Below are 26,966 nucleotides of genomic sequence, written 5' to 3'. Positions count from 1 at the left end.
AAAGGTGAGGCCTACTCTATTTTCTCAGTTTACCAAGACATGGGGAAAAATGAAACTTACAAAACAAATGAATTATAGGGGTGATTATACCACTGTTAAAGTGCTCTTTGATTTTCTTTTTTTTTTAATTTTTTTTAGCGATAGGATCTTACTCTGTTGCCAGGATGGACTGGAGTGCAGTGGTGCGATCATAACTCCCTGCAGCCTCTGACTCCTGGGCTCAAGTGATCCTCCTGCCTCCAACTGAGACTACAAGCGTGCAACACCATGCCTGGCTAACTTTTAAATTTTCGGTAGCGATAGGGTCTTGCTATGTCAAGGCCTATCTCAAACTCCCAGCCTCAAGCAATCCTCCTGCCTCAGCCTCCCAAAGAGTTGGGATGACAGGTGTGAGCCACCACACCTGGCCAACAGCTGGGTTTCTTTCTTTCTTTCTTTTTTGAGACAGAGTCTCACTCTGCTGCCCAGGCTGGAGTGCAATGGCACGATCTTGGCTCACTGCAACCTCCACCTCCTGGATTTAAGTGATTCCCCTGCTTCAGCCTCCCAAGTAGCTGGGATTACAGGTGCACCACCACGCCTGGCTAATTTTTTTGTATCTTTAGTAGACACAGGGTTTCACCATATTGGCCAAGCTGGTATTGAACTCCTTACTTTGTGATCCGCCTGCTTCAGCCTCCAAACGGTTGGGATTACAGGTGTGAGCCACGGCATCCCACCAGCAGCTGGGTTTCTTATATAGAAACCATAATGCATGTTGTCCAATGTTCAAAAAATTTTATTCAGGAACTCACCTATTGTACAAAGCAAAATATTCCTATCTCATAAATAGAATTAAAATTTGAGGAACTTTACTTACTCTTAATTTTTTATTTATGCAGCAAAATAAGGAATAAAAAAATAACAATTATTGAGTGAAGAGGAACTGTTAATTAGCTTAGAGTTTTTACATAAATCAGAAAAAAAAATTTTTTCTTGAACTATTTGGAATTATTCAGAATTGGGGCAAACGAGTAGACTATAAAATGAGTACTAAATTCAAGTACTGAGTGGCTTGAATTTAGTCTGCACTAGGTAGATGCTGACCAAGGCTCCTGGAATGTGGAAAGTGAGTGTTGGTATTGAACTTTGGGACATCGTGCACACAGAGTAAAAAAAAAAAAGTGTGTCTATAGTTTAATTTTTAAAAGTTTATTATCAAAATGGAAATTTGTTATTGTTCATAACTCTTCATAAATCATTCTTATTAATACAAATGTATGTATTGCAATAGTTTTAGTTTCTGACATTATAAAGGTGGTAGTAGTATTGAAAAGGATTAGATTCACTGTAATGACTATACCATACTAATGTAAAATGTTAAGAACAGAAGAAACTGGGGATGGGATATATATGCAAACTCAGAGTACTATCTTCTCAATTTTCCTGTAAAACTAAAATTGTTCTAAAAAACAAAGTCTATTTAAAAAGTGACAAACAAAAACAAGAATTTATACAATCTCTTTGTTCTGGGATTGTTTCCATTATCTGTAAAATCTAAGCATTCAGAGATAAACAAATATTAAACTATTCCTTTAATATTTTCCTTTTGAAAGTATCATGTTACTTAACTATTTAAGCCATTTCCAGATTTAGTACAGACTCCTATTTAATATTTGGTTTGTTAGTACCTAACAAGAATACCACAATATAAATTTTTATTTCCTTACCAAAGTGAAAAATTTTTGCTTTGTTTTCTCTAAGTGTAAAGCATATCAGTTTTATTTACTTTTAAAAGTTAAGATTTTAGAGTTAAGAGTGTGGTTCAATTTATATTTTCTAAGTAACTAAGCATTTTCTAAAGCTAAAGACTGATTAACATCTTTGGAATATTTATTACATGTATAGATTACAATAAAAATGTATGCAGTTTGCAACAGATTGTAATGTGAAATTTTATCTTGAGCTGGTATTTCAAGCATTATTTTAAAACCTATGCATCTTATTACCTTAAGTTTACTCATTTAGCTGCTTTGTATTTTTTTTTTTCAATTTTTAACCCTGTTGAAGATTGTAACAAATATATTCTAGTTGCTACAGTCTAAAACAGTGCTTGGAAATACTCATGCTTAGTGTTATTGCTATGATTTCTTTAATAACATTTCCTGAGTTTAGTTTTTTCATTACCCGGCTATCTTTCAGAGACTGGTATATTGATTTTTCTAATTAATATTCTTTACACTTGGAATGGTATTTTTATTTTCTACTTCTAAAGAATTCAATAGCACAACTGCTATAAGTGATGTGCTTGCTATGTTATCATATAAATGCTCAAGGTACACCTTCTAATGTTGAAAAATAGGAAAATAAATTGACCTTGATGAAGTGTGTCTTCTTTTGTCTGTTCCCAGGAAAGTTTATTTCAGGTATTTCTACTGCTGAAATGATTAGCGTTAACAGCTTTCCCCCTCCATTTTATTTTACAGGGTCTCTTCATCTTCCTGATATATGGGGTGTACAACACAGAGGTAAGTCTGCTTGGAGTATCTCAAGGCTGACAGAGTGAATGAGAGAAATGACAGGTTTCTTATCTTGATAACTGAGGAACAAAGTTGGCTTTTCATGTGAGTGTCCTACTGCCCTTCATGCTTGGACTAGCTTATATGCATCCCAGCTTACCATTAAACACTGACACCCTGAATAAAGGGACAGCCTCATTTCTCATAGGCATTGACTAATATTTTACGACTGCCTTAAGTTTTTGAACTTTCAGTCTTCAACACTTAGCTACTGTAGGAAAAAAAAAAAGAAAAAAAAAAAAACTACTCAGTCTCTCCTATACTCTCACTCAACAATCAACACAGAAGATTTCTGTGACCAAATGTGTAGGGGTTTCTCCCCACATAGGAGCAAGCAATCGCTCTGCAGCAGCCACCACCTGGCTGTTCTCCAATTCAATTCTGACACTATCTACCTGGAGGCAGCATCAGATCCCACAGATTAAGAGCCCAGGCCTGCAAGACTGGCCCTGCTTCAGATGCCAATCACAAGCCCCAAGTTGTTTGACCTGTGCTTCTGACTGACCAGCTATAAATCGGGGTTCCCATGGCCCCTTCCTTGGGCTTGATTAATTTGCTAGAGCAGCTCACAGAACCCAGGCAAACACTTAGGTTTTCCGGTTTACTGTTAAGGACATTACAAAGGATATCGATGATCACCAGATGAAGAGATGGATAGGGAAGAGTATGTGGGCAGGGGCGCCGGGCTTCCGTGCCCTTTCCGGGTGCGCCACCCTCCTAGAACCTTCACGGGTTTGCTTATAGGAAGCTCTCCAGACTCTGTCCTTTCTTAAATTTTTATGGAGGCTTCATTATACAGGCATGATTGATTAAATCATTGGCCGTCGGAGATCAACTTAACCTTCAATCCGTCTCTCCTCCCCGGAGGTTGGGGGGTGGGACTGTAAGTCCCAACCTCTAATCCTGCCTTGGTCTTTCCGGTGACCAGCCCCCATCCTGAAGCTACCTAGGGGTTGCCAGCCATCAGTCGCTTCATTAGCATACAAAAAGACATTTATTACTTTGGAGATTCCAAGGATTTTAGCAGTTGTGTGCCACCAAACGGTTTAAAGTCCAAATATATCTTTCACAATATCACAACTATACTTGACGTATTAAAGTTTCAGTTTAAGTGGTGGAATACTTATATGTTGTTTCATGGGATTAGAAAAAAACAATTACTTCTTATCTCAAAATGCTCATTAAATACTGTCTTTTGAGCTTTTAAGGCAGGCTCAGAGAGGTCCTTAAGTATTAGTAAATCATCCCTATGGTTTCGATTGTGAAATTTCTCATAGAATTTATTATTTAATTGTGAGAAGTTATTTAGCCAGAAACATTGTGAGATGTACATGTCATTTCATTAAGAAAATACGGTTTGTAAATAAGCTGTTGCCATAGTTCTAGTTCTTTTATTTAAAATTTCTCATTTATAAATATCCTTTGCTAGGAAAGTGTCTAGGTTTTCTGCATGCTTAACATGAAGTCGAGTACCTTGTATACATTAGGTACTGAATAAATGTTTGTTGTTTGATTTTGTTGATACAAGTTTGATTTTAAAGATTTTACTTCATAATTTTCCCTTACGAAAAAAATTTCTAAATTTGCAATGAGTTTCTCAGTTTTCTGTACTGGCGAGGAAAGAGTGGATCCTAGCAGAGCTCTTAGTACGGCCTGGTGGTTAATTTTCCATAAACAATATAAAGGGCCAGGCGCTTATAAGGTGGCAAACAGACTGATTGGCCAGGCTAAGGTACTGGGGTATTTAAATAACATGTGATGATAATGAAGTATGTGTGTGGGCGTGTTTTACAGGACTGCTGCACCTGGATTACGCTCGGTTTCCTCTTCCAATAGCCTTCAGGAAGGTTGGCAGTAAGACAATTTTTTTTTTTTTTTTTTTTTTTTTTGCAACGGTACCACTAATTGCGGTTTCAAAGCAGGCTCCTCCCATAAATGCAAAGGATATGCGCCCATTATTAGTGCTTCCAAATTCCAAGGGATAACATAAGCAACCTGTTTTAATAAACGTTGAGCATTTGTAGTTGAATGCTTTTTGACAGAATCAAAAGTGCCCTAAATGATCCACTTCTGGATTTGAATTTTCTTTCAAGAACTGGATTGCAAAACCTAGAGTGAAGAAAGCACAACACTGAGTCCTCAGTTTCCCCCACCTTCTCCTTCCAGCCCCTTTCTCTGCATCTCCCACGCCACGCTGTAGTACGGTCCCCGGTAACTTCCCGCCCCTTGGTTCCACCCCAGAAGCCCTCAACCACTTTCATCTCCTTCAGTGCAGCCCACCAATCACGCCTGTGCTCCTCGGAAGCCCCTTTTTAGTAGGCTCCAAATCCCCGCCCCTCCTGCCCGAGCCCCCCCGCCTCCGCCCAACCGCCCCAGTGATTGACAGGCAGGCCGGGAGGAAGCTGCGGCGCAGGCGCCCAGGCTCCTCAGACCTCCCCTCTGGCCCGGTCGAGGAGTTCCCAGCAGACACTGCGCCGCGGCTGCGCAGTACACCGGAGGCTTTTAATTCCATTGTGGAGAGGACGGCGTTATTTTTATTAACTGGAGGCGACGGCGGCTGCGGCGGCGGCGGGACCCGTAAGTGTTGCCGGTGGGTCCAGGAGGGAGAGGGCGAGGCCCGGGGGAGAGTCGCAGGAGCATGCGTGCCGGTGCCGGAGGCGACTGGACAGGGAATTAGTGCTGGGCGCGTTGCGGTCTGGGCGGCGGCGCGGCGGGGTCCTGAGCGCTGCGGTGGTCCCGGCCCGGGGCCCGGTTCCACCTCCTTTCCTCCCTCTTCCCTCTTCCTCCTCCTTTCCTCAGCCAGGCCTCCTCCGGGGTATGAAAATCGGCAGTGGGTTCCTGAGTGGCGGCGGTGGTACCGGCAGTAGCGGTGGTAGCGGCTCCGGCGGCGGCGGTAGTGGCGGCGGCGGCGGCGGCAGCAGCGGCAGGAGGGCAGAGATGGAACCCTCCTTTCCCCAGGGTATGGTTATGTTCAACCACCGGCTCCCCCCGGTCACCAGCTTCACCCGGCCGGCGGGGTCGGCCGCCCCTCCCCCGCAATGCGTGTTATCCTCCTCTACCTCCGCAGCCCCGGCCGCCGAGCCCCCCCCCTCCGCCAGCCCCGGACATGACTTTCAAGAAGGAGCCGGCGGCGTCAGCCGCGGCCTTCCCCTCGCAGAGGACCTCCTGGGGATTCTTGCAGTCTTTGGTTAGCATCAAACAGGAGAAACCCGCGGATCCTGAGGAACAGCAGTCCCACCACCACCATCACCACCACCACTATGGGGGGCTGTTCGCTGGGGCTGAAGAGAGATCTCCTGGCCTAGGAGGCGGTGAAGGGGGGAGTCACGGCGTCATCCAGGACCTCAGTATTCTCCACCAGCATGTCCAGCAGCAGCCAGCCCAGCACCACCGTGACGTATTGCTCAGCAGCAGTAGCAGGACTGATGACCACCATGGCAATGAGCAGCCAAAGCAGGACACTAATGTCAAAAAGGCAAAAAGGCCAAAGCCAGAATCTCAGGGAATCAAAGCCAAGAGGAAGCCAAGTGCATCTTCCAAACCTTCTTTGGTTGGAGATGGAGAAGGTGCCATCCTCTCCCCAAGTCAGAAACCTCATATCTGTGATCACTGTAGTGCTGCTTTTCGAAGCTCCTATCACCTGCGGAGACATGTCCTCATTCATACAGGAGAAAGACCTTTCCAGTGCAGCCAGTGTAGTATGGGTTTCATTCAGAAATACCTACTGCAGAGACATGAGAAAATTCACAGTAGAGAGAAGCCATTTGGATGTGATCAGTGCAGCATGAAGTTTATTCAGAAGTACCATATGGAGAGACACAAGAGGACACATAGTGGAGAAAAGCCATATAAGTGTGACACTTGCCAACAGTATTTTTCAAGGACTGATAGATTGTTGAAGCACAGGCGCACATGTGGTGAAGTCATAGTTAAAGGAGCCACTAGTGCAGAACCTGGGTCATCAAACCATAACAATATGGGTAATCTGGCTGTGTTGTCTCAGGGAAATACAAGTTCTTCAAGGAGAAAAACAAAGTCAAAAAGCATAGCTATTGAAAAGGAACAGAAGACCGGTAAAACAAATGAATCACAAATTTCAAATAATATAAACATGCAGAGTTACTCTGTAGAAATGCCTACTGTGTCTTCCAGTGGAGGCATAATTGGCACCGGAATAGATGAACTGCAGAAAAGGGTGCCAAAATTGATCTTTAAGAAAGGAAGCAGAAAGAATACAGATAAAAACTACCTTAATTTTGTGTCACCATTACCAGACATAGTTGGACAGAAATCCTTGTCTGGAAAACCAAGTGGCTCACTTGGCATAGTATCGAATAGCAGTGTGGAGACCATTGGTCTTCTCCAAAGTACAAGTGGCAAACAAGGTCAAATAAGTAGTAATTATGATGATGCCATGCAGTTTTCAAAGAAAAGAAGATATTTACCAACTGCCAGCAGCAACAGTGCCTTTTCTATAAACGTAGGACACATGGTCTCCCAACAGTCTGTCATTCAGTCTGCAGGTGTCAGTGTTTTGGACAGTGAGGCACCGTTGTCACTTATTGACTCCTCAGCTCTAAATGCTGAAATTAAGTCTTGTCATGACAAGTCTGGAATTCCTGATGAGGTTTTACAAAGTATTTTGGATCAATACTCCAACAAATCAGAGAGCCAGAAAGAGGATCCTTTCAATATTACAGAACCACGAGTGGATTTACACACCTCAGGAGAACACTCAGAATTGGTTCAAGAAGAAAATTTGAGCCCAGGCACCCAAACACCTTCAAATGATAAAGCAAGCATGTTGCAAGAATACTCCAAATACCTCCAACAGGCTTTTGAAAAATCCACTAATGCAAGTTTTACTCTTGGACACGGTTTCCAATTTGTCAGTTTGTCTTCACCTCTCCACAACCACACTTTGTTTCCAGAAAAGCAAATATACACTACATCTCCTTTGGAGTGTGGTTTCGGCCCATCTGTTACCTCAGTGTTGCCATCTTCATTGCCAAAGCCTCCTTTTGGGATGTTGTTTGGCTCTCAGCCAGGTCTTTATTTGTCTGCTTTGGATGCTACACATCAGCAGTTGACACCTTCCCAGGAGCTGGATGATCTGATAGATTCTCAGAAGAACTTAGAGACTTCATCAGCCTTCCAGTCCTCATCTCAGAAATTGACTAGCCAGAAGGAACAGAAAAACTTAGAGTCCTCAACAGGCTTTCAGATTCCATCTCAGGAGTTAGCTAGCCAGATAGATCCTCAGAAAGACTTAGAGCCTAGAACAACGTACCAGATTGAGAACTTTGCACAAGCGTTTGGTTCTCAGTTTAAGTCGGGCAGCAGGGTGCCAATGACCTTTATCACTAACTCTAATGGAGAAGTGGACCATAGAGTAAGGACTTCAGTGTCAGATTTCTCAGGGTATACAAATATGATGTCTGATGTAAGTGAGCCATGTAGTACAAGAGTAAAGACACCCACCAGTCAGAGTTACAGGTAAGGTTCCAAAAGTGACCAGGCTGGGGGTCTTCTAATGTAATTTTGTTTTATTTTGAGAACACTGCCATTGGAATGTTTCTACACGATCCTATTAAGAATAATGTAATGCCCTTTCAATGCAACTTTTCATATTTAGTTTATTTTGTTAGCGTGATTTTAGCTCTGTTTGTATTATGATTTTTAATCAAAATCAATAGATTAAAAATAGTTTGACATTCAAAGTGACAATGTTTAGCAATCAAATTTACATGTATAGATCGTCAGGGAATAGCCCAAATGTTTTAAATGCAAAACAAAAACAAAAACAAAAACAAAAAAACAAAAAAACAAAAAACCCTACAAAAAAAACAAAAAAAAAACTTTGTTGCTAGGATTAAGGTTATTCTAATTGCTTTACTCTCAGGAAAGTGTAATAACGCATGGGAATTCTGTACGTTATCACTGTAATGGAATATCCAATTTACAGATAGTATGATATACATTTCATCATTTAAGTAAGGGATCGAAAACATTTCAAATTGCTCTCTCTGGGCTGATATACATTTCTTCATTATAAGTAAGGGATTGAAAACATTTCAAATTGCTATCTCCATCTGGGCTGATCCAAAATTCTGAGATTGTTGGCTACCTATATGTTGTTGCAGCTTTTAAATGTACTCTGAACTTCCAAACCACATTCATTCCAGCCTGGTAGAACAAATATTCTTGGATCTTTGATCAAAGCCTGGAATGATAGCTTTAACAAAAGAAGGAAAAAAAAAAAGCACCCTCTCTTTATCCCAACTGTAACAAGGCTGTAATTCCATTAAGCGATTCTACTGACATCTAGTACAGTGTTGAAGCCCAAGTGGTTAGCTGGTTCCAGTATTAGAACCCATATAATTAACTGAAATATGGGGTATGCGTTATTTATTATACATGGCCTAAAATGATTCTTTTTTTCTGTGCTATTACATATTACCTACACTTATGTTTTTGCTTTTTTTAAAATTTTTGTTTTTAGCCTCTTAAGAGTTCCCGGGCCTTCCTTATTCCCTCTATTTTGACAGTTTTAATTTTAGAACCATTTACATTCCAGTAGGTAATTCACTATGCGCTTTATTAGGACATCCAAATACAAAACAGTAGGGCAAACACCCCTCAAACCCCCCCTTTTTTTAAAGAAGACCCATACAGATTTCCATATATAATAAAACCTCATGTTCTTGGATAGATATTAATAAGGTTATAATTCCAACTGGTGATATAACTCCTGTGAGGGATAAGAATGTGTCTGCATATAATAATAACATCAGAACCTCTTTGTGAAATTGCGGCCTTTAATGTACATTTTAGCAGAAGGGTGCGTTAGTATTGTACAGGGGTCTTGTAAAGTCATCAAAACTTGCTATGAACGCTAATTGCCATTTGAAGCTACTGATAGGCAGTGGCTCTACTCTAAACTGCTTTTTAGCAATTGTATTTTTTTCCTGATTATATTTTTTAATGTACTTTGATGTTTATGCTGATGAGTTTTTTATGTACTTTTGGTGATGTTTCAGTCTTATGTACTCTTCTGACGTCAGAAAAGTACCACTGGTTGTTTGCAGTCTTATTGTGTAATCAGCCTACCGCAGGCTTCCATGTATAATAAAGTAATTAATATTGTGCAAGTGTAAAACACTTCTGTTATAAAAGCAGTGTTTGGAAAATAAGAAATATTAAAAATTGTTACAAAGTATTAGTTAATTTCCTTTTCCCACTTTCCTACCTTTAGCTTTAGCAGCTAAAGGGTCATCAACTTGTCATTACAAGATTCTTAGAAAATGTACTTAATCTTCTTAAATACACTCAGTACTAAAAAGTGTTTATTTCTTTTTTCAGTAAGTGCGGTAAGTTCTATTGAGTACAGAGTACAAGCTGTAATCAAAGGATGGAGAGGACCTTTACCACTGTATCTCTTTAGCTGTATGATTTTTCTCCAGTTTGTTTTATACAGGTTTTGAATTTCTTTAACTTTTATTGTGTGTACTGAATACTGCATATGTATTATTCTGATTGTTTGCTCTAGTTTACTACCAATAAAAGTCCTGTTAATCACAAAATTGAAGAAAGGAGGTATCACTTAATATCCAGTCACATTTTTCAGATTTTTCTATTAACATTTTATAAAATATTCACATCCATGGCATAATCTGCAATTTAGAGGCTTGTATTTTAATTGTATTTTTTTAGCTTACGTATTTTATGTTTCTAGGTTTATTTTAGTTGCAGTTGGATTCAAGGCTGGGTGCGGTAGCTCACGCCTGTAATACTTGCACTTTGGGAGGCTGAGGCAGGCAGATTGCCTGAGCTCAGGATCTTGAGACCAGCCTGGGCAACACAGTGAAAGCTCATCTCTACTAAAATACAGAAAATCAACTGGGCGTGGTCATGTGTGCCTGTAGTCCCAGCTCATCTGGAGGCTGAGGCAGGGGAATTGCTTGAACCCAGGAGGCGGAGGTTGTAGTGAGCTGAGATTGCACCACTGTACTCCAGCCTGGGCGACAGAGCAAGACTCCATCTCAAAAAAAAAAAAAGGATTCAGATTTACATAATATTAAATTTCTATTCTTCTATATTACTATGGACCTAAAACATATTCAGTGTTCAATGTTCATAAGATATTCAATGTTCATAAAACAGTTATATTTCAGTGTTTGAAATACATTTATATGCAATGTTATGAAATTCTCTGTGATTAGGAAATGTTTTATGAACATTGAATATGTTTAGGTGCATAGTAATATGGAAGAATAGAAATTTAATATTATAGAAATAAGAATATGTTTTATTTAAATTGGGTTAGCCATCTTAATACTACTCCAGAGAAATTATTTATTGAAGCTTTATTTTAAATCAGATTCCATTGGCTTCTGGTTTTAGGTGGATCCTTTTCTGCCTCAAAAAGGTTGTAATATATTATGGAACCAGATTTGGAAAAAAAAAATTTTTTTTAATTAAAAAGCTGTAATAAAATGACAGTACGATTTGGATTACAGTGGTCTTGAGCATTTTAGGTAGGAAGAAGATATTAAATCAGCAATATTTTTAAAAGTTGGGAGTATAAATATTAGAAGGAAAGCACTAAACCTATAAAATGCAGAAACTGAAAATTTGTAAATATGTAATAATATTAGTAAACTTTTAAACCTGAAGGAGAAAAAGTAGATCATCAGACAATTGTGCTTTGAAATTTAGTGGCTACAATGTTAAGGAATTGGGAATAGATACATTAAAGGAGAAATACAGGTCTCAAATAGGTCTTTGAGGCTTTGGGTTTTTTGGTATATGATAGTATTACAGGAAATGATAAAGTTTTGTGTTGGTTTTTTTTGAGACAGTTTTGCTCAGTTGCCCATACTGAAGTGCAGTGGCACAATCTCAGCTCACTGCAGCCTCCACCTCCCGGGTTCAAGCAATTCTCCTGCCTCAGCCTCCCAAGTAGGTGAGATTACAGGCATGCACCACCAGCCTGGCTAATTTTGTGTTTTTAGTAGAGATGGGGTTTCACCATGTTGGTCAGGCTGGTCTTGAACTCCTGACCTCAGATGATCCACTTCTAATCTCAGCCTCCCAAAGTGCTGGGATTACAGGTGTGAGCCACTGCGCCCAGTGATAAAGATTTATATTGAGTATAAGCATGAATTTCTCTGTAGAGAAATATCTGTACTTGTGAGGCTCTGTGATTAGGAAGTGTAATTTTTTATTTTATTACAGTTTTTTTTTTGCCCAAGGGTGTTTCCTAGATTTGGTCATTTTCTTGAACAAGAGTGTTAATCTGCATTGAAATCCAACTTTTGATTTCTTTGTACAGGTGACTTATTCTGTGTTCTAGAGTGACTCTAACAAATTGATTTTTTTTTTTTTTAACAGTCCACCTGCCTTTATTTCTTCTGTGGAATATCTGTCTCTGAATATGATCATTTTAAAATTAAGATTTTTTTTGTTTACTTTTAAGATGTTAGGGTATGAAGTAGGAAACAATGCTTTTGGATTTCTGTTGTGCTACTGGAAATTCTGAATAAGGACTACCATAATTTAGCAATTGCTGGTCAGTATTTTTGAGGTAATTTAATAATGAGAACAGTGAAAAACATTTATACTTTAATTTTTAGTGTGCTTTAAAAAAGTTGCAAACTGATACAACTATTTCTACTTTAGTTTTCTGTATTAGGCTTATCAGATGAGAGAGGCAAATGTTTGTATTCATTCCTGTCATCTGGCATTTTGTAGTTACTTGCCATTAGTAGCATTTAAGCCTGAATGCTACTGATGACGAGTAACTACAAAATGCCAGATGACAGGGTGACAGTTTGAACAGTATGGCTTCATGAGGTCACATGGAATCTCTACCTTCCAAATTCATAGGCTCTTTTTTTTTTGTTTTTTTTTGTTTTGAGACAGAGTCTGGCTCTGTCGCCCAGGCTGGAATGCAATGGCGTGATCACGGCTCACTGCAACGTGTGCATCTCAGGTTTAGGCGATTCTCCTGTCTCAGCCTCCTGAGTAGCTGGGACCTCAGGTGCCGGCCACCACATCCAGCTAATTTTTGTGTTTTTAGTAGAGATGGGGGTTTCACCATATTGGCCAGGCTGGTCTCAACTTTGTGATCCACCCGCCTTGGCCTTCCAGAGTGCTGGGAGTACAGGCGTGAGCCCCACGCCTGGCCCCCCATAGGCTTTTATTAAATAGAAGAACTTCCCTCACCTAAAATAATTAGCTTCTGAACTTCAAACTTCTACTTTTTGAGTAAAACATACCTGAAGACTATCATTTTCTGAGTTTTATGGCCTTCATGTTTTCTATGATACATACTGATAGGATTTCATTTTTAAAATGTGATACAAGACCCTTTTGTTAGTGCTGTGATATGATCCATGCATCATGTTGCGTGAGGTTATGTCAGTAATGTTCCATGAGTATTTTGTTATGGGATCCATCCTGGTGTTTAAGAAGAGAGGTCTGTGGTTTACCAGTCTGCTTGTACCCTCTATGATACTGATAGATACTGAGGAAAAATATTGTATTCTCATATTTTTTTATATTGTTGGTAACATTTAAAATGAACATTAGCATGAACACAGCATTTTAGAGTTCTATTGTCTTACACTTGACTGTATTTGAGTGTGACTAATTTAAATATATTCTATTTAAATTCTTGATTAATCTTTGGCTTACTCATAGAAGTTCTGCATAATGTTTTTTTGGGTCACAGACTCTGGGCAGCTGATAGAATTGATGGCCCGCCAGCCCCTTTACATTAGTAGAGATACATCAACAAATGAAAATGTGCAAGCCAGTTTACATGCTCACAAGATCTCCAACTTTGAAATAAATTCTTAGTTATGGACCCCAGGCTAAGAATTTAGAAGGCATTCTAAATATTGAAATTTTATTGTATAGATAATTAGAAAGTTAAAACCTAAAAAAAAAAAAAAAAAAAAATCAAATATTGGGGGTGCTTCTGAATTGATTTATCTGCAGTTTCACAACTTAGCATTTATGGAATTCATTTAGGTTACATAAAGCCGTAGAGTTTTGTGATAAGCTGGTCTAGTAATTAGTTGAATAGATTTTATAATTCTTTGCACTTCTCATAATAACTACCATATAGGTAGACTTGACAGTAGTTCATTATGTTCTGTCAACGAAGTTGTGTTTATGGTGTACAATGATTACAGTCAACTACTGTGGTTCTTCAGTTGCAGAGTAGCTTCCCACATAAGTTGGGGCAAAAGTGAAAAAACCCCAAGCCAACCTACACCTTTTTACCTAGGAGGAATAATATTGAGTTATTAATAATAGACTATACTTCATTATAGCCTGAGTGTGAGTAGCTAGGTTGAAATGTACTGTGCATGATAAGCCTTGTAAAGCATGTTATATGTTGAAATTGGTGTCTTGGGAAGTGTAGATAGATAGCTGGAGAAAAATTTAATGATTTGGACCTTATACTCCAGAGGGGAAAATGTATTTCCCATGTTTATAGAGAATAGAAGAATAATGGGCAGGGGTTGAGTGTAAAGGGAATTAAGGGATATCTTGGAATGGAGAAGAAAAGGAATAGATTTTGAAGGAAAATAGGGAATATAAAATTTACTCCAATATTAACAGTGTTAAAAGAGTAAAGAGGATCATTAGTTGGAAAACTGTGTTCTGATTTTGTCGTTCTTTCAGTTCAGACTTATTTCAGTACTTTGGTTTGTTATGAACTTTAGAACTATTGTGGAACAATTAATAAATAACTCTTAACAGACAACTGTGGTGAACTTCTGTTTACATTTCCAATCTAGGAAAAAGATGGCTAATCTTTGTGTTTATGTATTAAATCTTTAGTAACTCATAAAATCACACAGCTTCCATTGGTGGTTAAGAATTTTAAATAACTTTTCTCTTACTGGAACAATTGCAGTCAAAATTGTTATATGTGATCAAATGGATATGAACAGAATTTAGGAATTAAGACCAAAGCTCTGAATCCAAATTCTTTACCCACCAAAAAATAAATTTACAAATACAGTGTATAAAGGCGTGTTGTGTTACAACAAAGGAAAAGTGTGAGTGATTATAAAAAATTGGAAGCCCTTAATTATTTTTTGTTTTGCTTTGAAAAAATGTTTACAACCTTAACTTGTGACTAGTTCATTTGTTTATTCTACGTTAGATAAGAATCTTGTTTTATAAGTATTATCTATTGGAAAGTTAAAAGTTTTAAATGGGACCTACCATTTTAAATACTGAGTTTTGGAATAAATACAGTTTTTAAAGTCTGGAAGTGACATTTTTAGATTCATTTTTAAAGAGTGGATTGCAAAATTGGATGACAAGATCAGCAGCAATATAACTATTTTATGTTTGTGCATAAACTGGCTCTTCCTACAAGGAAGCCAAGTGCAAACATTTGAAAGAGAGTTCCTTCTTTTTGAAGGATAATGAGAACTGTAAATGGGTATCATTGTGGGTCTCCATGAATAGACAACCCATGACCTTCATCAGCTTAGTGGTGGAACTGGAAAGAGCTTTTCTAAGACTTGCAGTTTTTTACTTTGTGGCCCAAAACAATAAAAGTGCCTAGTATAGATTAGAAAGCAGACTGAAATGAGACCTGAAGTTTTCATCTTGCAAGTTGGTAAGGTATAGGGATAAAAATTATGAAAATGTTTGCATTTAATAGACCCAGCATGTCAATTTTCTTTTTTAAAATTTATTATTTTTATACCCCAGGCCATGGCAGATTTATTCTTTTTTCTTTTTCTTTTTTCTAATATGTAAATTTTATTCAGTCAAGCATATTAGAAAACTGAGCAAGATTTCCTAGCACTGCATAAGTGCATTAAATCACTTTAAAACTTGATCTTATACTGCTTTCACTTTTGTTATAAGTAGCCTTACAATAAGCATCTTAAAATTGTGTTAATATAGCATTTTAAGGATTATGTTGTTTGTAAGGTAAATTACTGAGGAATTTTATTCCTTTGGAATTCAGGGTACAGCTGTAGAAGGTCCAAATGTTTAATTTCTTTATGATGTCCATTAAGATATCATACACATTTCTATACTCAGTCACATTTGGAATAGTTAGCTGTGTATTCTTTTTATGAATGTTTATGTTGGTAATTTGATCTCTTAAAGGTTTAGTTTAGAAAATTTGCAAGGGTAATTAGAAACCATTACACTAACTTTTAAAATTGCTTCTTATTTTTAGTAAACAAAAAATTAGGTTATGACAACACTTAACATAGAGTGTCCAGGTTTAGTTGAAAAAATTAAAAAACAACCTATGAATGTTGAACATGCTGTAAAAAACAAACTAGTAAAACTTGTGACAGATTTGTCTTAGGAAGGGAAGGAATGACTGTTGTGTAAGGACAGAGTGAAGAAAGATCTAAGGAGATTAATACTAATTGGTATGTTTACCATGGTCATACACTCAAAGACCTTAAACATTTGAATTAGTTACATGTGGAAGACTGGTAATAATGGCCAACTGATAATGGGTTCTTGTGGGATACTGCTGGTGAGTCATAGGAATGTATATGAAGGTAAAATAAAATGTAATTTGGGAAGATTTCTAGAGTGGCCTGATAGAATAGAACATGGCTGGGCACAGTGGCTCACACCTGTAACCCCAGCACTTTGAGAGGCCAAGGCGGGTAGATCACCTGAGGTCAGGAGTTTGAGACCAGCCTGACCAACATGGAGAAACCTTGTCTCTACTGAAAATAAAAAATTAGCCAGGCGTGGTGCATGCCTGAAATCCCAGCTACTCAGGAGACCGAGGCAGGAGAATCGCCTGAACTCTGGAGGCGGACGTTGCAGTGAGCCAAGATCAGGCCACTACACTCCAGCCTGAGCGACAGAATGAGACTCCATCTCAAAAAAAAAAAAAAATTACAGTTTTTCATTTTCTTCACTTTGAATTTATTAAAATCAAATATTTGAGAAGGCGAGACAAAGGTATATAAAGGATATAATGGTATTTTTGCTAATAATGCTAGTGTATATGTCCTATAAAAAGGAGAAGAGGTAGTATTTAGGAAAAGATGAGAGAAAAAGGAGTCCCTTGCTTTGAAGCTTTTTTCTGATAACATTAAATTTTCTGTCTTAAAACGAAATTTTGAATTACTGTAATTCACTGTGGGTAAGTATATGAATTGGAAAAAAATACTAAACAACTGACTTGTAATACAGAGTAAATGATATTTTCATTCATAGTGAATGTGAGAGCAGAAATTCAATGTATATGTAGAATTGTCTTTCATAAGCCAATTGTGTTTATAAGCCATATGTAGTTATTTAGATGATCAAGTTTATCTGTACCAAATCAGCCATGCAGTTATTTAGATGGTCAAGTTTAGTACAGATAAACTTGATCATCTAAATTACATGGCTTAAAAAGTATGTTATACATATATTTGCTTTTTAATAAAACATTCAGAGCACAAATCACTGGTGGCTGAATATATAAAATACACTTTCAGAAATACTAGCAAGAGCAGATGGTGGGGACATTGGTCTGCAATAAATAAGATTAATGTGTTTAGAGCTGTTAAGATTGTGAAGAGAAAGGCAAGAAGTTTAGCCTATCAATAGGAGGCAAACTAGTGCCTGAAGCTGACTTGAGTTTTGAAAAAGCTCATTTCTTATAAACATTCCTAGAAAATTGGGCTTCACAGAACAGATACTATATTTGGAAATCTTGATTCACATATGTATAAGGAATATCCATTTTTTCCTTGTTTTCAAGAATAGCCAGTTCACATCTTTTAGGTGGCTCTCAAATGTTGGACAGGAGCAGTTGTTAGGGTTTTTCAAATGTAAGTTAGGGAATTATTGTTTGGAGAAAACAAATTTTTCATTTCATAAGATTATAATGCATTTCTAGAAATATATATTGAAAGGTGGAAATTACATTAAAGATACTAAGTAAATATATTGTGAGTATGTGAAATGGATCTTAGAAATGATCACCTCAATGTATTATTTTAATAGAGTAAAACAAAAATGTTTTAAGTAGTTCTTACTTTGGTAATGGATGTCTTAAAAATTCTGATATTGCCACCATTTCTATGAAACTGAAGCATAGTAATAGCTGGAATTTATAAATGAATCTGTTTTAATCATATTTTATAATATAACATCACTTGATTTTAAATTAGGGATGAAAAAAGATGTTTAATTTTACAGTTTTACTTTACTGATTTGATTTAGAATTGTCTTTTGTAATAAAACTGGGTTTGTGTGTGTGTGTGTGTGTGTGTGTGTGTGTGTGTGTGTATTGAGATGGAGCCTTGCTCTGTTGCTCAGACTGGTGTGCAATGGCGTGATCTCCGCTTGCTGCAACCTCTGCTTCCCGAATCCAGGCGATACTCCTGCCTCAGGCTCTCAAGTAGCTGGGATTACAGGTGCCTTACCACACCTGGCTAATTTTGGTATTTTTAAAATTAGAGACAGGGTTTCACCATGTTGGCCAGGCTGGTCTCAAACTCCCAATCTCAGGTGATCTGCCCACCTTGGCCTCCCAAAATGCTGGGATTACAGGCGTGAGCCACTGTACCCGGCCTGTTTTGTTTTGTTTTTTACGTGTAGGTGGGGTTTTCCTATGTTGGTCAGGCTGGTCTCAAACTCCTGACCTCAAGTGATCCTTCCGCCTCAGCCTCCCAAAGTGCTGGGACTCAGGAGTGAGCCACCATGCCTGGCCAAGAATTGTCTTTTGTAATAAAAATAAGCATGTTGCTGTTACCAGAGGTAAGTAAACATAATTCATAACTTGGAAATGAATGACACTCAGGGCTCCTCTTGATTTTAGTCCCAGTTACATTATCTAAATTGAAACTTGATGGACAACTGCCTGGTCTTGCAGTTACTTGGAATATATTCTCTCCTCCATTTAGCTGCTTTCAATCTCATGATTTTAAACTGCTCCTAATATACCAGCTGTCAAATTCCCAAGTTGTGTATGTGTTACATTAACTATTAAGTGATGTTGAAGCAAAATGATTGTGGAAAAGAAAGCATTTCATAATCTATTGAAATCTGATACATTAGTATGTTGTATTATATGGCAATCAGAAATAAAGCTAAATATATATATATTTTAATACTAACCTTCCAGCATATCACCTCCAAAACAAGGCTAAAATATACATAGATGAGGATTACATTATGAAAAAGGTGCGGTATGAATATAAAATTGTGTAGTACTGGGACTCTCAGATTCTTTGTTCCATAAAGTATTACTTGGATCTTAACAGCCTTAGAAGCTGAAAGGAAAGCAATACAGAGAGAGCTGGCATGTACTTTTTATTAACAAACAATTCATCTAATTAGCCCTCTGCTGCTCTGATTCCCGTCTCAGTGCAAAGTTGGTTAGATCCTACCTAAATGCCTTCTTTGATTGTCTAGGGCCTGGCGGTGAAAGTGGGCCAGCATCATTTAGGAGTATGTTAGATATGCAGTCTCAGCCTCACCCTAGGCCTTCTGAATGAGAACCTTCATTTTAGCAAGATGCTCTAGGTACATTAGAATTTGAGAAGCATTGTGTTAAAACTCTTTCACTTAACGCTCCAACACTCTCTTTGACCTTCCTTTCTGCTATCTTATCAAAATCCATCCAGTTGATCCCTAATTCAAATTTCACTGGTTTAGTTTTATAAAAACTAATCCACTGAGCAAATATCTGGGTACCCATTATGTGCCAGCATTAGTCTACATAATAAAGGTGGAAAGGACAAAATTAAGTGCCCTTAAATTTTAATGGAGGAGCTGGGTGAACAAATACATCATATAATGTGGGTTAGAGTTAAGCGCTAGGAAGAAAAAGGGATCAGAAAATGATAGATGTGTGCTTATTCAGTTAGGGAAGTCCTGAAAGGGGTAACATTGGAGCAAAGACCCAAAGAAGATAGGAAAGTGAATCTGGGGGAAGAGATTTTAGGGTACTAATATCCAACCATGAGTATTTTTAAAAATTTTTTATAATTACCTTTTTTTTTTTTTTTTTTTTTTTTGAGATGGAGTCTTGTTCTGTCACCCAGGCTGGAATGCAGTGGCTCCATCTCGGCTCGCTACAACCTCCACCTCCTGGGTTCAAGTGATTCTCCTGCCTCAGCCTCCACAGTAGCTGGGATTACAGCTGTATGCCACCATGCCCGGCTAATTTTTGTATTTTTAGTAGAGACAGGGTTTCACTATGTTGGCCAGTCTGGTCTCGAACTCCTGACCTCAGGTGATCTGCCTGCCTCCGCCTCCCAAAGTGCTGGGATTACAGGCGTGAGTCAGCACGCCTGGCCTATAATATTACTGTTGTATGTCATAGTTCACATGTCCCTTGTGTGCTCTAAATGAGAGTATTTTCATGTCACTGGTGAAGAACAGGCTCAGGAAGGGAAGAGATCTGCTCTTGCCTGACATTGTATCACCAGTAAAATTGGTGAGCCCCCTTAGTGATTTCGAATCTTGTAGGTTTTTTTGTTTTTAACTACTGTTGCATTATGCCTTCTTTCTTGAGAGGTCTTGTGGCCTTACAGAACGAGCCATGTAGAAAGTTTTATAGTTAGACCTAATTTATAGTCTTGGCTTTGGCATTGAATAGAAGTAAAGTTACTTCATTTTCCTGAAGCTGAACTTCCTCATCTGTAAAGTGGTGCTTATAAGCACCCACCACATGGAGCAAGGGCTCATAACAGATCAGTATTTAACCATTCTAGGGAATGCATGTGCACTTTAACAGGAGTCTTGTAGGGATAAAGACACTAAAGGAGTGACTATATCAGGGGTTCTCAACTGGGGGTAGTTTTGTTCCGAGAGGACCTTGGGCAGGATCTGGAGACATTTTTGTTGTCACAACTTGGAGCCAGGCTGTGTGCTACTGGCATCTAATGGAGAGAGACCAGGGATGTTGCTAGCCATCCACAGTGCCAAGAACAGCCCCTCATCACAAAGAATTATGCAGCTTATCAGTAGGTTTTAAGGAGTCCCAGCCCTCCTACCCTCCCAGGCCTGACCAGCTATACAGCTCCATCTCCCCCAGCCACACACCTCGCCAAGTACTGCACGAGAACCCCGACCCCGGGGCCCTGCACCATGAAATAAGGTGAAATACCAACTGGACCAAACACAATCAAACCTGTTTTTAGGAACAAAGAATTAGGTAGCCTAGAATGTCAGTAGTGCTGAGGTAGGGAAACTAAAAGATATGCCACTATTGAAATAGCTGGGGAACACATAGAAATCTCACTTTTGGAATATGTAGGTAAACTGACTAGTCACTAAGAAATGAGTACAAGGCTAGGGGTGACTAAAGATGGGCAGTTTAGGCCAGGTGGGTGCAGTGGCTCATGCCTGTAATCCCAACACTTTGGGAGGCCAAGGTGGGCAGATTACCTGAGGTCTGGAGTTCAAGACCAGCCTGACCAACATGGAGAAACCCTGTCTCTACTAAAAATACAAAATTAGCTGGGTGTGTGGTGCATGCCTGTAATCTCAGCGACTTGGGAAGCTGAGGCAGGAGAATTGCTGGAATCTGGGAGGCGGTGGTTGTGGTGAGCCAAGGTCGTGCCATTGCTCTGCAGCCTGGGCAACAAGAGTGAAACTCTGTCTCAAAAAAAAAAAAAGGACAATTTTTAGTGAGAAGTTTTTTTTTCAAAAAACTTACTGTGCCTATCTGATTCAGTTATTTAAGCTTGCTTGGTTGCCACTTTTGATTATTTTATCTGACCACAACATTAAGGAATTTACTGCTTCTTAAATTCTAAAATTCACTAATGGAATGTTAGAAGCATCAGTAGGTTTTTCTCAAATCGCTAATAAACCTGGCATATACTGGATAATTTCTGGCTTAATTATGATTACAGATTAGGATTATTACGTGGTATTTAGAGTTTGAGATCAGCCTAATTTCCTTCATGAGGGCAAATCTATTTGCGGTTAACCAAAAGTCCCTATTTATTTTAATTTTATATTTATAGTTAACAGTTAAAAATTAAGCAGCCAGATGTGATGGCACACACCTGTAGTCTCAGCTACTCTGGAGGCTGAAATGGGAACATTCCTTGAGTCCAGGAGTTTCAGGCACTATGATTGCACCTGTATGAACAGCCACTTATTCCAACCTGGGGAAGATAGTAAGACCCCTCTCTAAATAAATAAAATGATAAATTAGTTAAGGTAGGGGTATCTAGTCATCAAATCCCTCTTTTATTCCAATATTCTCTCTCTCTTTTTTTTTTTTTTGAGATGGAGTCTTGCTTTGTCACCCAGACTAGAGTGCAGTGACACAATCTTGGCTCACTGCAACGTCCACCTCCCAGGTTCAAGTAATTCTCCCACCTCAGCCTCTCAAGTAGCTGGTATTACAGGTGTGCACCACCATGCTGGCCAATTTTTGTATTTTTAGTAGAGGGTTCCAGCATGTTGACCATGACCAGGCTGGTCTCGAACTCATGACCTCAAGTGATCTGCCTGCCTCAGCCTCCCAAAGTGCCGGGATTACATGCATGAGCCACTGCCCTCCCTTTTCTTTAAAAAAGAATTCTCTGCCAGTCACAGTGGCACACACCTGTAATCCCAGCACTTTGGGAGGTCAAGGTGGGTGGATCACCTAAGGTCAGGAGTTCAAGACCAGCCTGGCCAACATGGCAGAACCCTGCCTTTTCAAAAAATACAAAAATTGGCCAGGCGCGGTGGCTCACGCCTGTAATCCCAGTACTTTTGGAGGCCGAGGTAGGCAGATCACCTGAGGTCAGTAGCTCGAGACCAGCCTGGCCAACATGTTGAAACCCCGTCTCTATTAAAAATACAAAAATTAGCAAGGCGTGGTGGCAGAAATCCCAGCTACTCAGGAGGCTGAGGCAGGAGAATCACTTGAACCAGGGAGGCAGAAGTTGCAGTGAGCCAAGATCACGCCATTGCACTCCAGCCTGGTGGACAAGAGCGAGACTGAACCTAAAACAAAACAAAACCCACAAAAATTAGCTAGGAATGGTGGCAGCTGCTTGTAATCCCAGCACTTTGGGAAGCTGAGGCGGGTGGATCTCGAGCCCAGGAGTTCAACACCAGCCTGGGCAACATGGCAAACCCCGTCTCTTCAAAAAATACAAAATTAACCAGGTGTGGTGGTGTGTGCCTGTAGTGGAAGGATCGCTTGAGCCTGGGAGGCAGAGGCTGCAGTTAGCTGATTGTGTCACTGCACTCCAGCCTGGGGGACAAAGTGAGACACTGTCTCAGAATAAAAAAAATCTTCCTGACTTCCTGAAAGCCAAGTCTTACTTTGTATGCATTATCTGAGTAATACCTTTATGTGGCATACAACTGTGGCACAGTGAATGAGTAATAATTACTGCTTCACATCAGTAGGAACTACTGGTAAAGGTGGAGGAGGGAGGGGCCCTGTTACATTTTTTTTTTTTTTTTTTTTTTTGAGACGGAGTTTCGCTCTTGTTACCCAGGCTGCAGTGCAATGGCGCGATCTCGGCTCACCGCAACCTCTGCCTCTTGGGTTCAGGCAATTCTCCTGCCTCAGGCTCCTGAGTAGCTGGGATTACAGGCACGTGCCACCATGCCCAGCTAATTTTTTGTATTTTTAGTAGAGACGGGGTTTCACCATGTTGACCAGGATGGTCTTGATCTCTTGACCTCGTGATCCACCCGCCTCGGCCTCCCAAAGTGCTGGGATTACAGGCTTGAGCCACCGCGCCCGGCCCTACTAAAAGTGGTTTAGATGTGAGTTGAAACTCTAGTGCATTGATTGGAATGCCGTTTGGAGCTGTATAAACAGAGCCCTTTGATTGTTGTATGCCCTATAACATGGGAATGATGTACTAACATATAAAGCATAGTTCTGAGGAACCTGGCATTGCTTATGAAAGTTCCAAAGGCTGCTTGTGGGAATTGGATATTGTCATTTGTTGAACACTTACTTCATCAGTGTTTTTGGGCTTTGCCTCATTTAATTCTGACAAACTGAAAGGCAGGGTAATATTAATCTCATTTTACAGATGAACAAATTGTGTTAGGAAACTTCTACCAGAGAAACACCAGAAATAATGGAGGTAGAATGCAAATGTAGGATTAGTTTGAGATCCCCGAGACTTCCCACTGTGTTCAAGATCCAGCTTGAACCAAGTTTCAGCGTAATGGTCTCAAAAGAGCTCAAACCTAGGGGTCTCGCAGTTTAAGTTCTAATCCTGACTCCAGAACTTTTGAGCTATGTGATTCTGAAGAAACTGTTAAACCTTTCTTGGTCACCTCTTTCATAAACATGAAGTGGATATAAAAATATTTGCCGGGCTCATTCTCAGGACTGCTGTGACTATGAGAGCAGAGAACAGGAAAATGCCCTCTGATAGGTAAAGACCTATAGCCCAAGGAATCCTAACCTGCCTGTGTTACATAAAAGAGAGTGACTGGCAGAACTGGGCTAACTGAATGTCTAGGAGTGGTTTCTATTTTTACTCATTCTTTTTTTTATGGAATCTTCCCATGTCCTATTTGTGTTTCCTCAGTTAGGCAGTGTTGATGCTATTGGTTCAGCTGTTTGCAGTTTTCAATGAGTATAGTTTGTAATGCTAATGTCTGGAATTTGCATACTGGGAAAGTTGGGTTTTTTCTGTAGAAAGCAAATTTTATAATATCAAAAGGTAGACTATTTTCTATTTCTGTGATCAGATTATTTTTACTGTTTCCACTGGAAAGATGAATGTAAGGAAATTACTATTACCACCTTCCTCATTTTGTTTCCCCAAAACAACAATTTATAGAAACACTTGAGTCTTCTTGTCATAGCATTATTCTTGCTTAACATGTATTAATAAGTAGATAAAAGGAAATATAATTTTCTCAGAAATAGACTTTCTATAATGGAGTCAGGGTGGTTTATATACCATGCAGTTTGTTTTTGTTGATTATTGATTTAGAATCGAGAAAAAATTTAAAATATACTGGTAGATTGAAGAATAAACAACTCTAGTGCTTACATATTAACTATATTTTGGAATCATATTCGATTAAGGAACATTTTCTGAAGCAGTTTTACACAGGACTTGCCTCTGGAATGAACTGAGAAATCAAAGAGAGCCTGAAAATACTTTGAAATTTTTCTTAACAAAATTGCTGCATGATTTTCTACTGCTAGTGTTTATAATCTGATGACTGTTTTCTTCTAATTGTTTAAGTGGTTAGCCCATTTAACCTTTTCTAAAGAATAAGTAGAAAGGAAAATAAAATTTGTGGCTTGTATTTGGGATTTGACTTAAATATTGTAACTACGTGAATGTCAAGGAAAAAACCACAATTTAAGTGAGTACAGATACTTCTCAACGCAAGCACATACTTTGTTATTATCTCATTAAGAGGCAATGCATACTTTTTTATTTTTAAGGATTTGACTTGACTAGTACATTTGGGTGATTTTTATCAAAAAATATGTAAGATTAATATCATATATAACAGATTTGTTTCATTGTTGACACTTCACATTTTATCATCTGGATGTGCACTAATCAGTGTTTTTCAGCAGGTTTTCTTCCTCTTAAATTCTAAACTTAGCACTGGCATAAATTTTTAAGAGTAAATTTCAGTGTTAGCTCTTTTAAATAATAATTTGTCAGCCTGGCATGGTGGCTCACACCTGTAATCCCAGCACTTTGGGAGGCTGAGGCAGGTGGATCACCTGAGGTCAGGAGTTCAAGATCAGCCTGGGCAATATGGTGAAACCCTGTCTCTACCAAAAATACAAAAACTAGCTGGGTGTGGTAGTTTGCACCTGTAGTCCCAGCTACTTGAGAGGCTGAGGCAGGAGAATCACCTGAACCTAGGAGGTGGAGGTTGCAGTGAGCCGAGATCGTGCCATGGCACTCCAGCCTGGGTGACAAGAGCAAAACTCTGTCTCAAAAAAAAAAAAAAAAAGGAAAAAAATTGTCAAAAAGGAACAAATGAGCATGGATAATATGCTGTTTCAGATATTCTATGCTGCCGAATAGATCCTAACATCAGCCAAATATGTTGAAGATTTATACCAGTGGTGACAAGGACATCAAAAGAGTTGATCAATCAGTTCCTGCTGGTGATAAGCAAATTTTATATCACTTTCCTAGTGAGTCAGTGTTTCCTTTATATACAAAGGAACAAATAGGTAAGTTTAGTGAAAGACCAAATGTTATGATTTCACTTTTCTAGTCCAAAATAACTCCACTTTCAATGTTTCAGCTTTTAAAATATGACATCACTTCATCAACAGTATTTATTGAGTGCCAGGCATTGCTAGCTGCTGAGTAGAATCAAGAATCAGATATGGCCCTTCCCTCAAGGAGCTTAATTAAAGGCCATGGCAAAGAAGGGCCAGAAGCAGAGTATAAAGAGGAGAAAGAAGTAAAGGTGCTGTGAATGTGTATAGCTGAAAATGTATTCTAGTTTAGGAATCACTGAGACTTTAAAAAGATGAGAAGGAGTTAGGCAGGTAATGAATAAGCATAGAGAAAACAAATGCCAAGTTGAAAGTGGCCATGACTATATAGTCAGTGGTGCCGACTGGAGTGGATTTGCTAGGCAGCGGGACAGGACAACAATGGGAAATGCAGTGTCGAATGCAGGGGTGGAATCTAAGCTAGATAGAGGGGACAGGACCGGGGAAAAGGAAAGTCCTGAGAGATTTAGAAAGCAGCTCTGGTGGGAATAGATGAGGAAGCTACAAGGAGAAAAGTTGCATTCAAAGCGGAATGTCAGATTTCATTTCAGTGATAGAGCAGGTTGGAGCCTGGCAAGGTCTAGGGTGTGCCCGTGAGAGATGAGACTGAAGTGGTACAGGGCAGGATAAAGTTGGAGATAGGGTGGTCGAGAAAATGAGGGCAGAGTGATGATGGATGACTGGTCCACTTAATTCTCAACGATATTATGAAAGACGGCAGGATGTGGGGAGGAACGGAGCCATTTCTAGTATTCTTAGGAAATGGCCAGGCAGTAAATAGATGTCAGCCAAGAGAAGTGATGGAGAGGCGTGTAGCCAAATGCCATGAGGCTTAAAGAAGCGAGTTTTACAAGAGGGTAAAAGAAAGGCGGTATGTGTGATGGGAAGGACAGTGACCTCACCTGGCCCCAAACTCTAGACTTTCTGAATTCTCCACGTTTCAGCCTGTTGGCAAATTCTATTGGTTGGTGTCCAGAAAATATTTCCCATCAGTTTTCCTCATTTCCACTGTCACCGCTTAGGTCCAAGCCACCATTATCTCTTGTTCTAAGACTGTTTTAACTTCCCAGCTCCTCTACCTATTTTCATTTTTGTCCCCATACAATCCATTTCCCTCCAGAATCATTTGTGCTATATCACTCCCCTGTTTTTTTTTTTTTTGTTTTTTTTTTTCCAAGCTAGCGGTGATTTTATTTTGGACCAAA

General features: G+C 39.2%; 1 protein-coding gene across 1 annotated transcript; it reads left to right on the top strand.

Annotated features, from left to right (window-relative positions):
* Window positions 1-5,026: 5,026 nt before the first annotated feature.
* Window positions 5,027-10,141, top strand: ZNF281 (zinc finger protein 281). The gene is given in 3 exon segments (XM_032288655.1): window positions 5,027-5,135; window positions 5,362-5,639; window positions 5,641-10,141. Coding segments are annotated over 2 exon segments (2,682 nt in total). The 5' UTR covers window positions 5,027-5,135; window positions 5,362-5,375; the 3' UTR covers window positions 8,059-10,141.
* The last annotated feature ends 16,825 nt before the right edge of the window (window positions 10,142-26,966 follow it).

The sequence above is a fragment of the Sapajus apella genome, unplaced genomic scaffold (genome assembly GCF_009761245.1).
Source record: "Sapajus apella isolate SASKATOON/1434 unplaced genomic scaffold, GSC_monkey_1.0 scaffold22, whole genome shotgun sequence".
Taxonomy (NCBI): Eukaryota; Metazoa; Chordata; class Mammalia; order Primates; family Cebidae; genus Sapajus; species Sapajus apella.
Note: the sequence above shows the minus strand (reverse complement) of the source record. Positions and strands in the feature narration are given on the sequence as shown.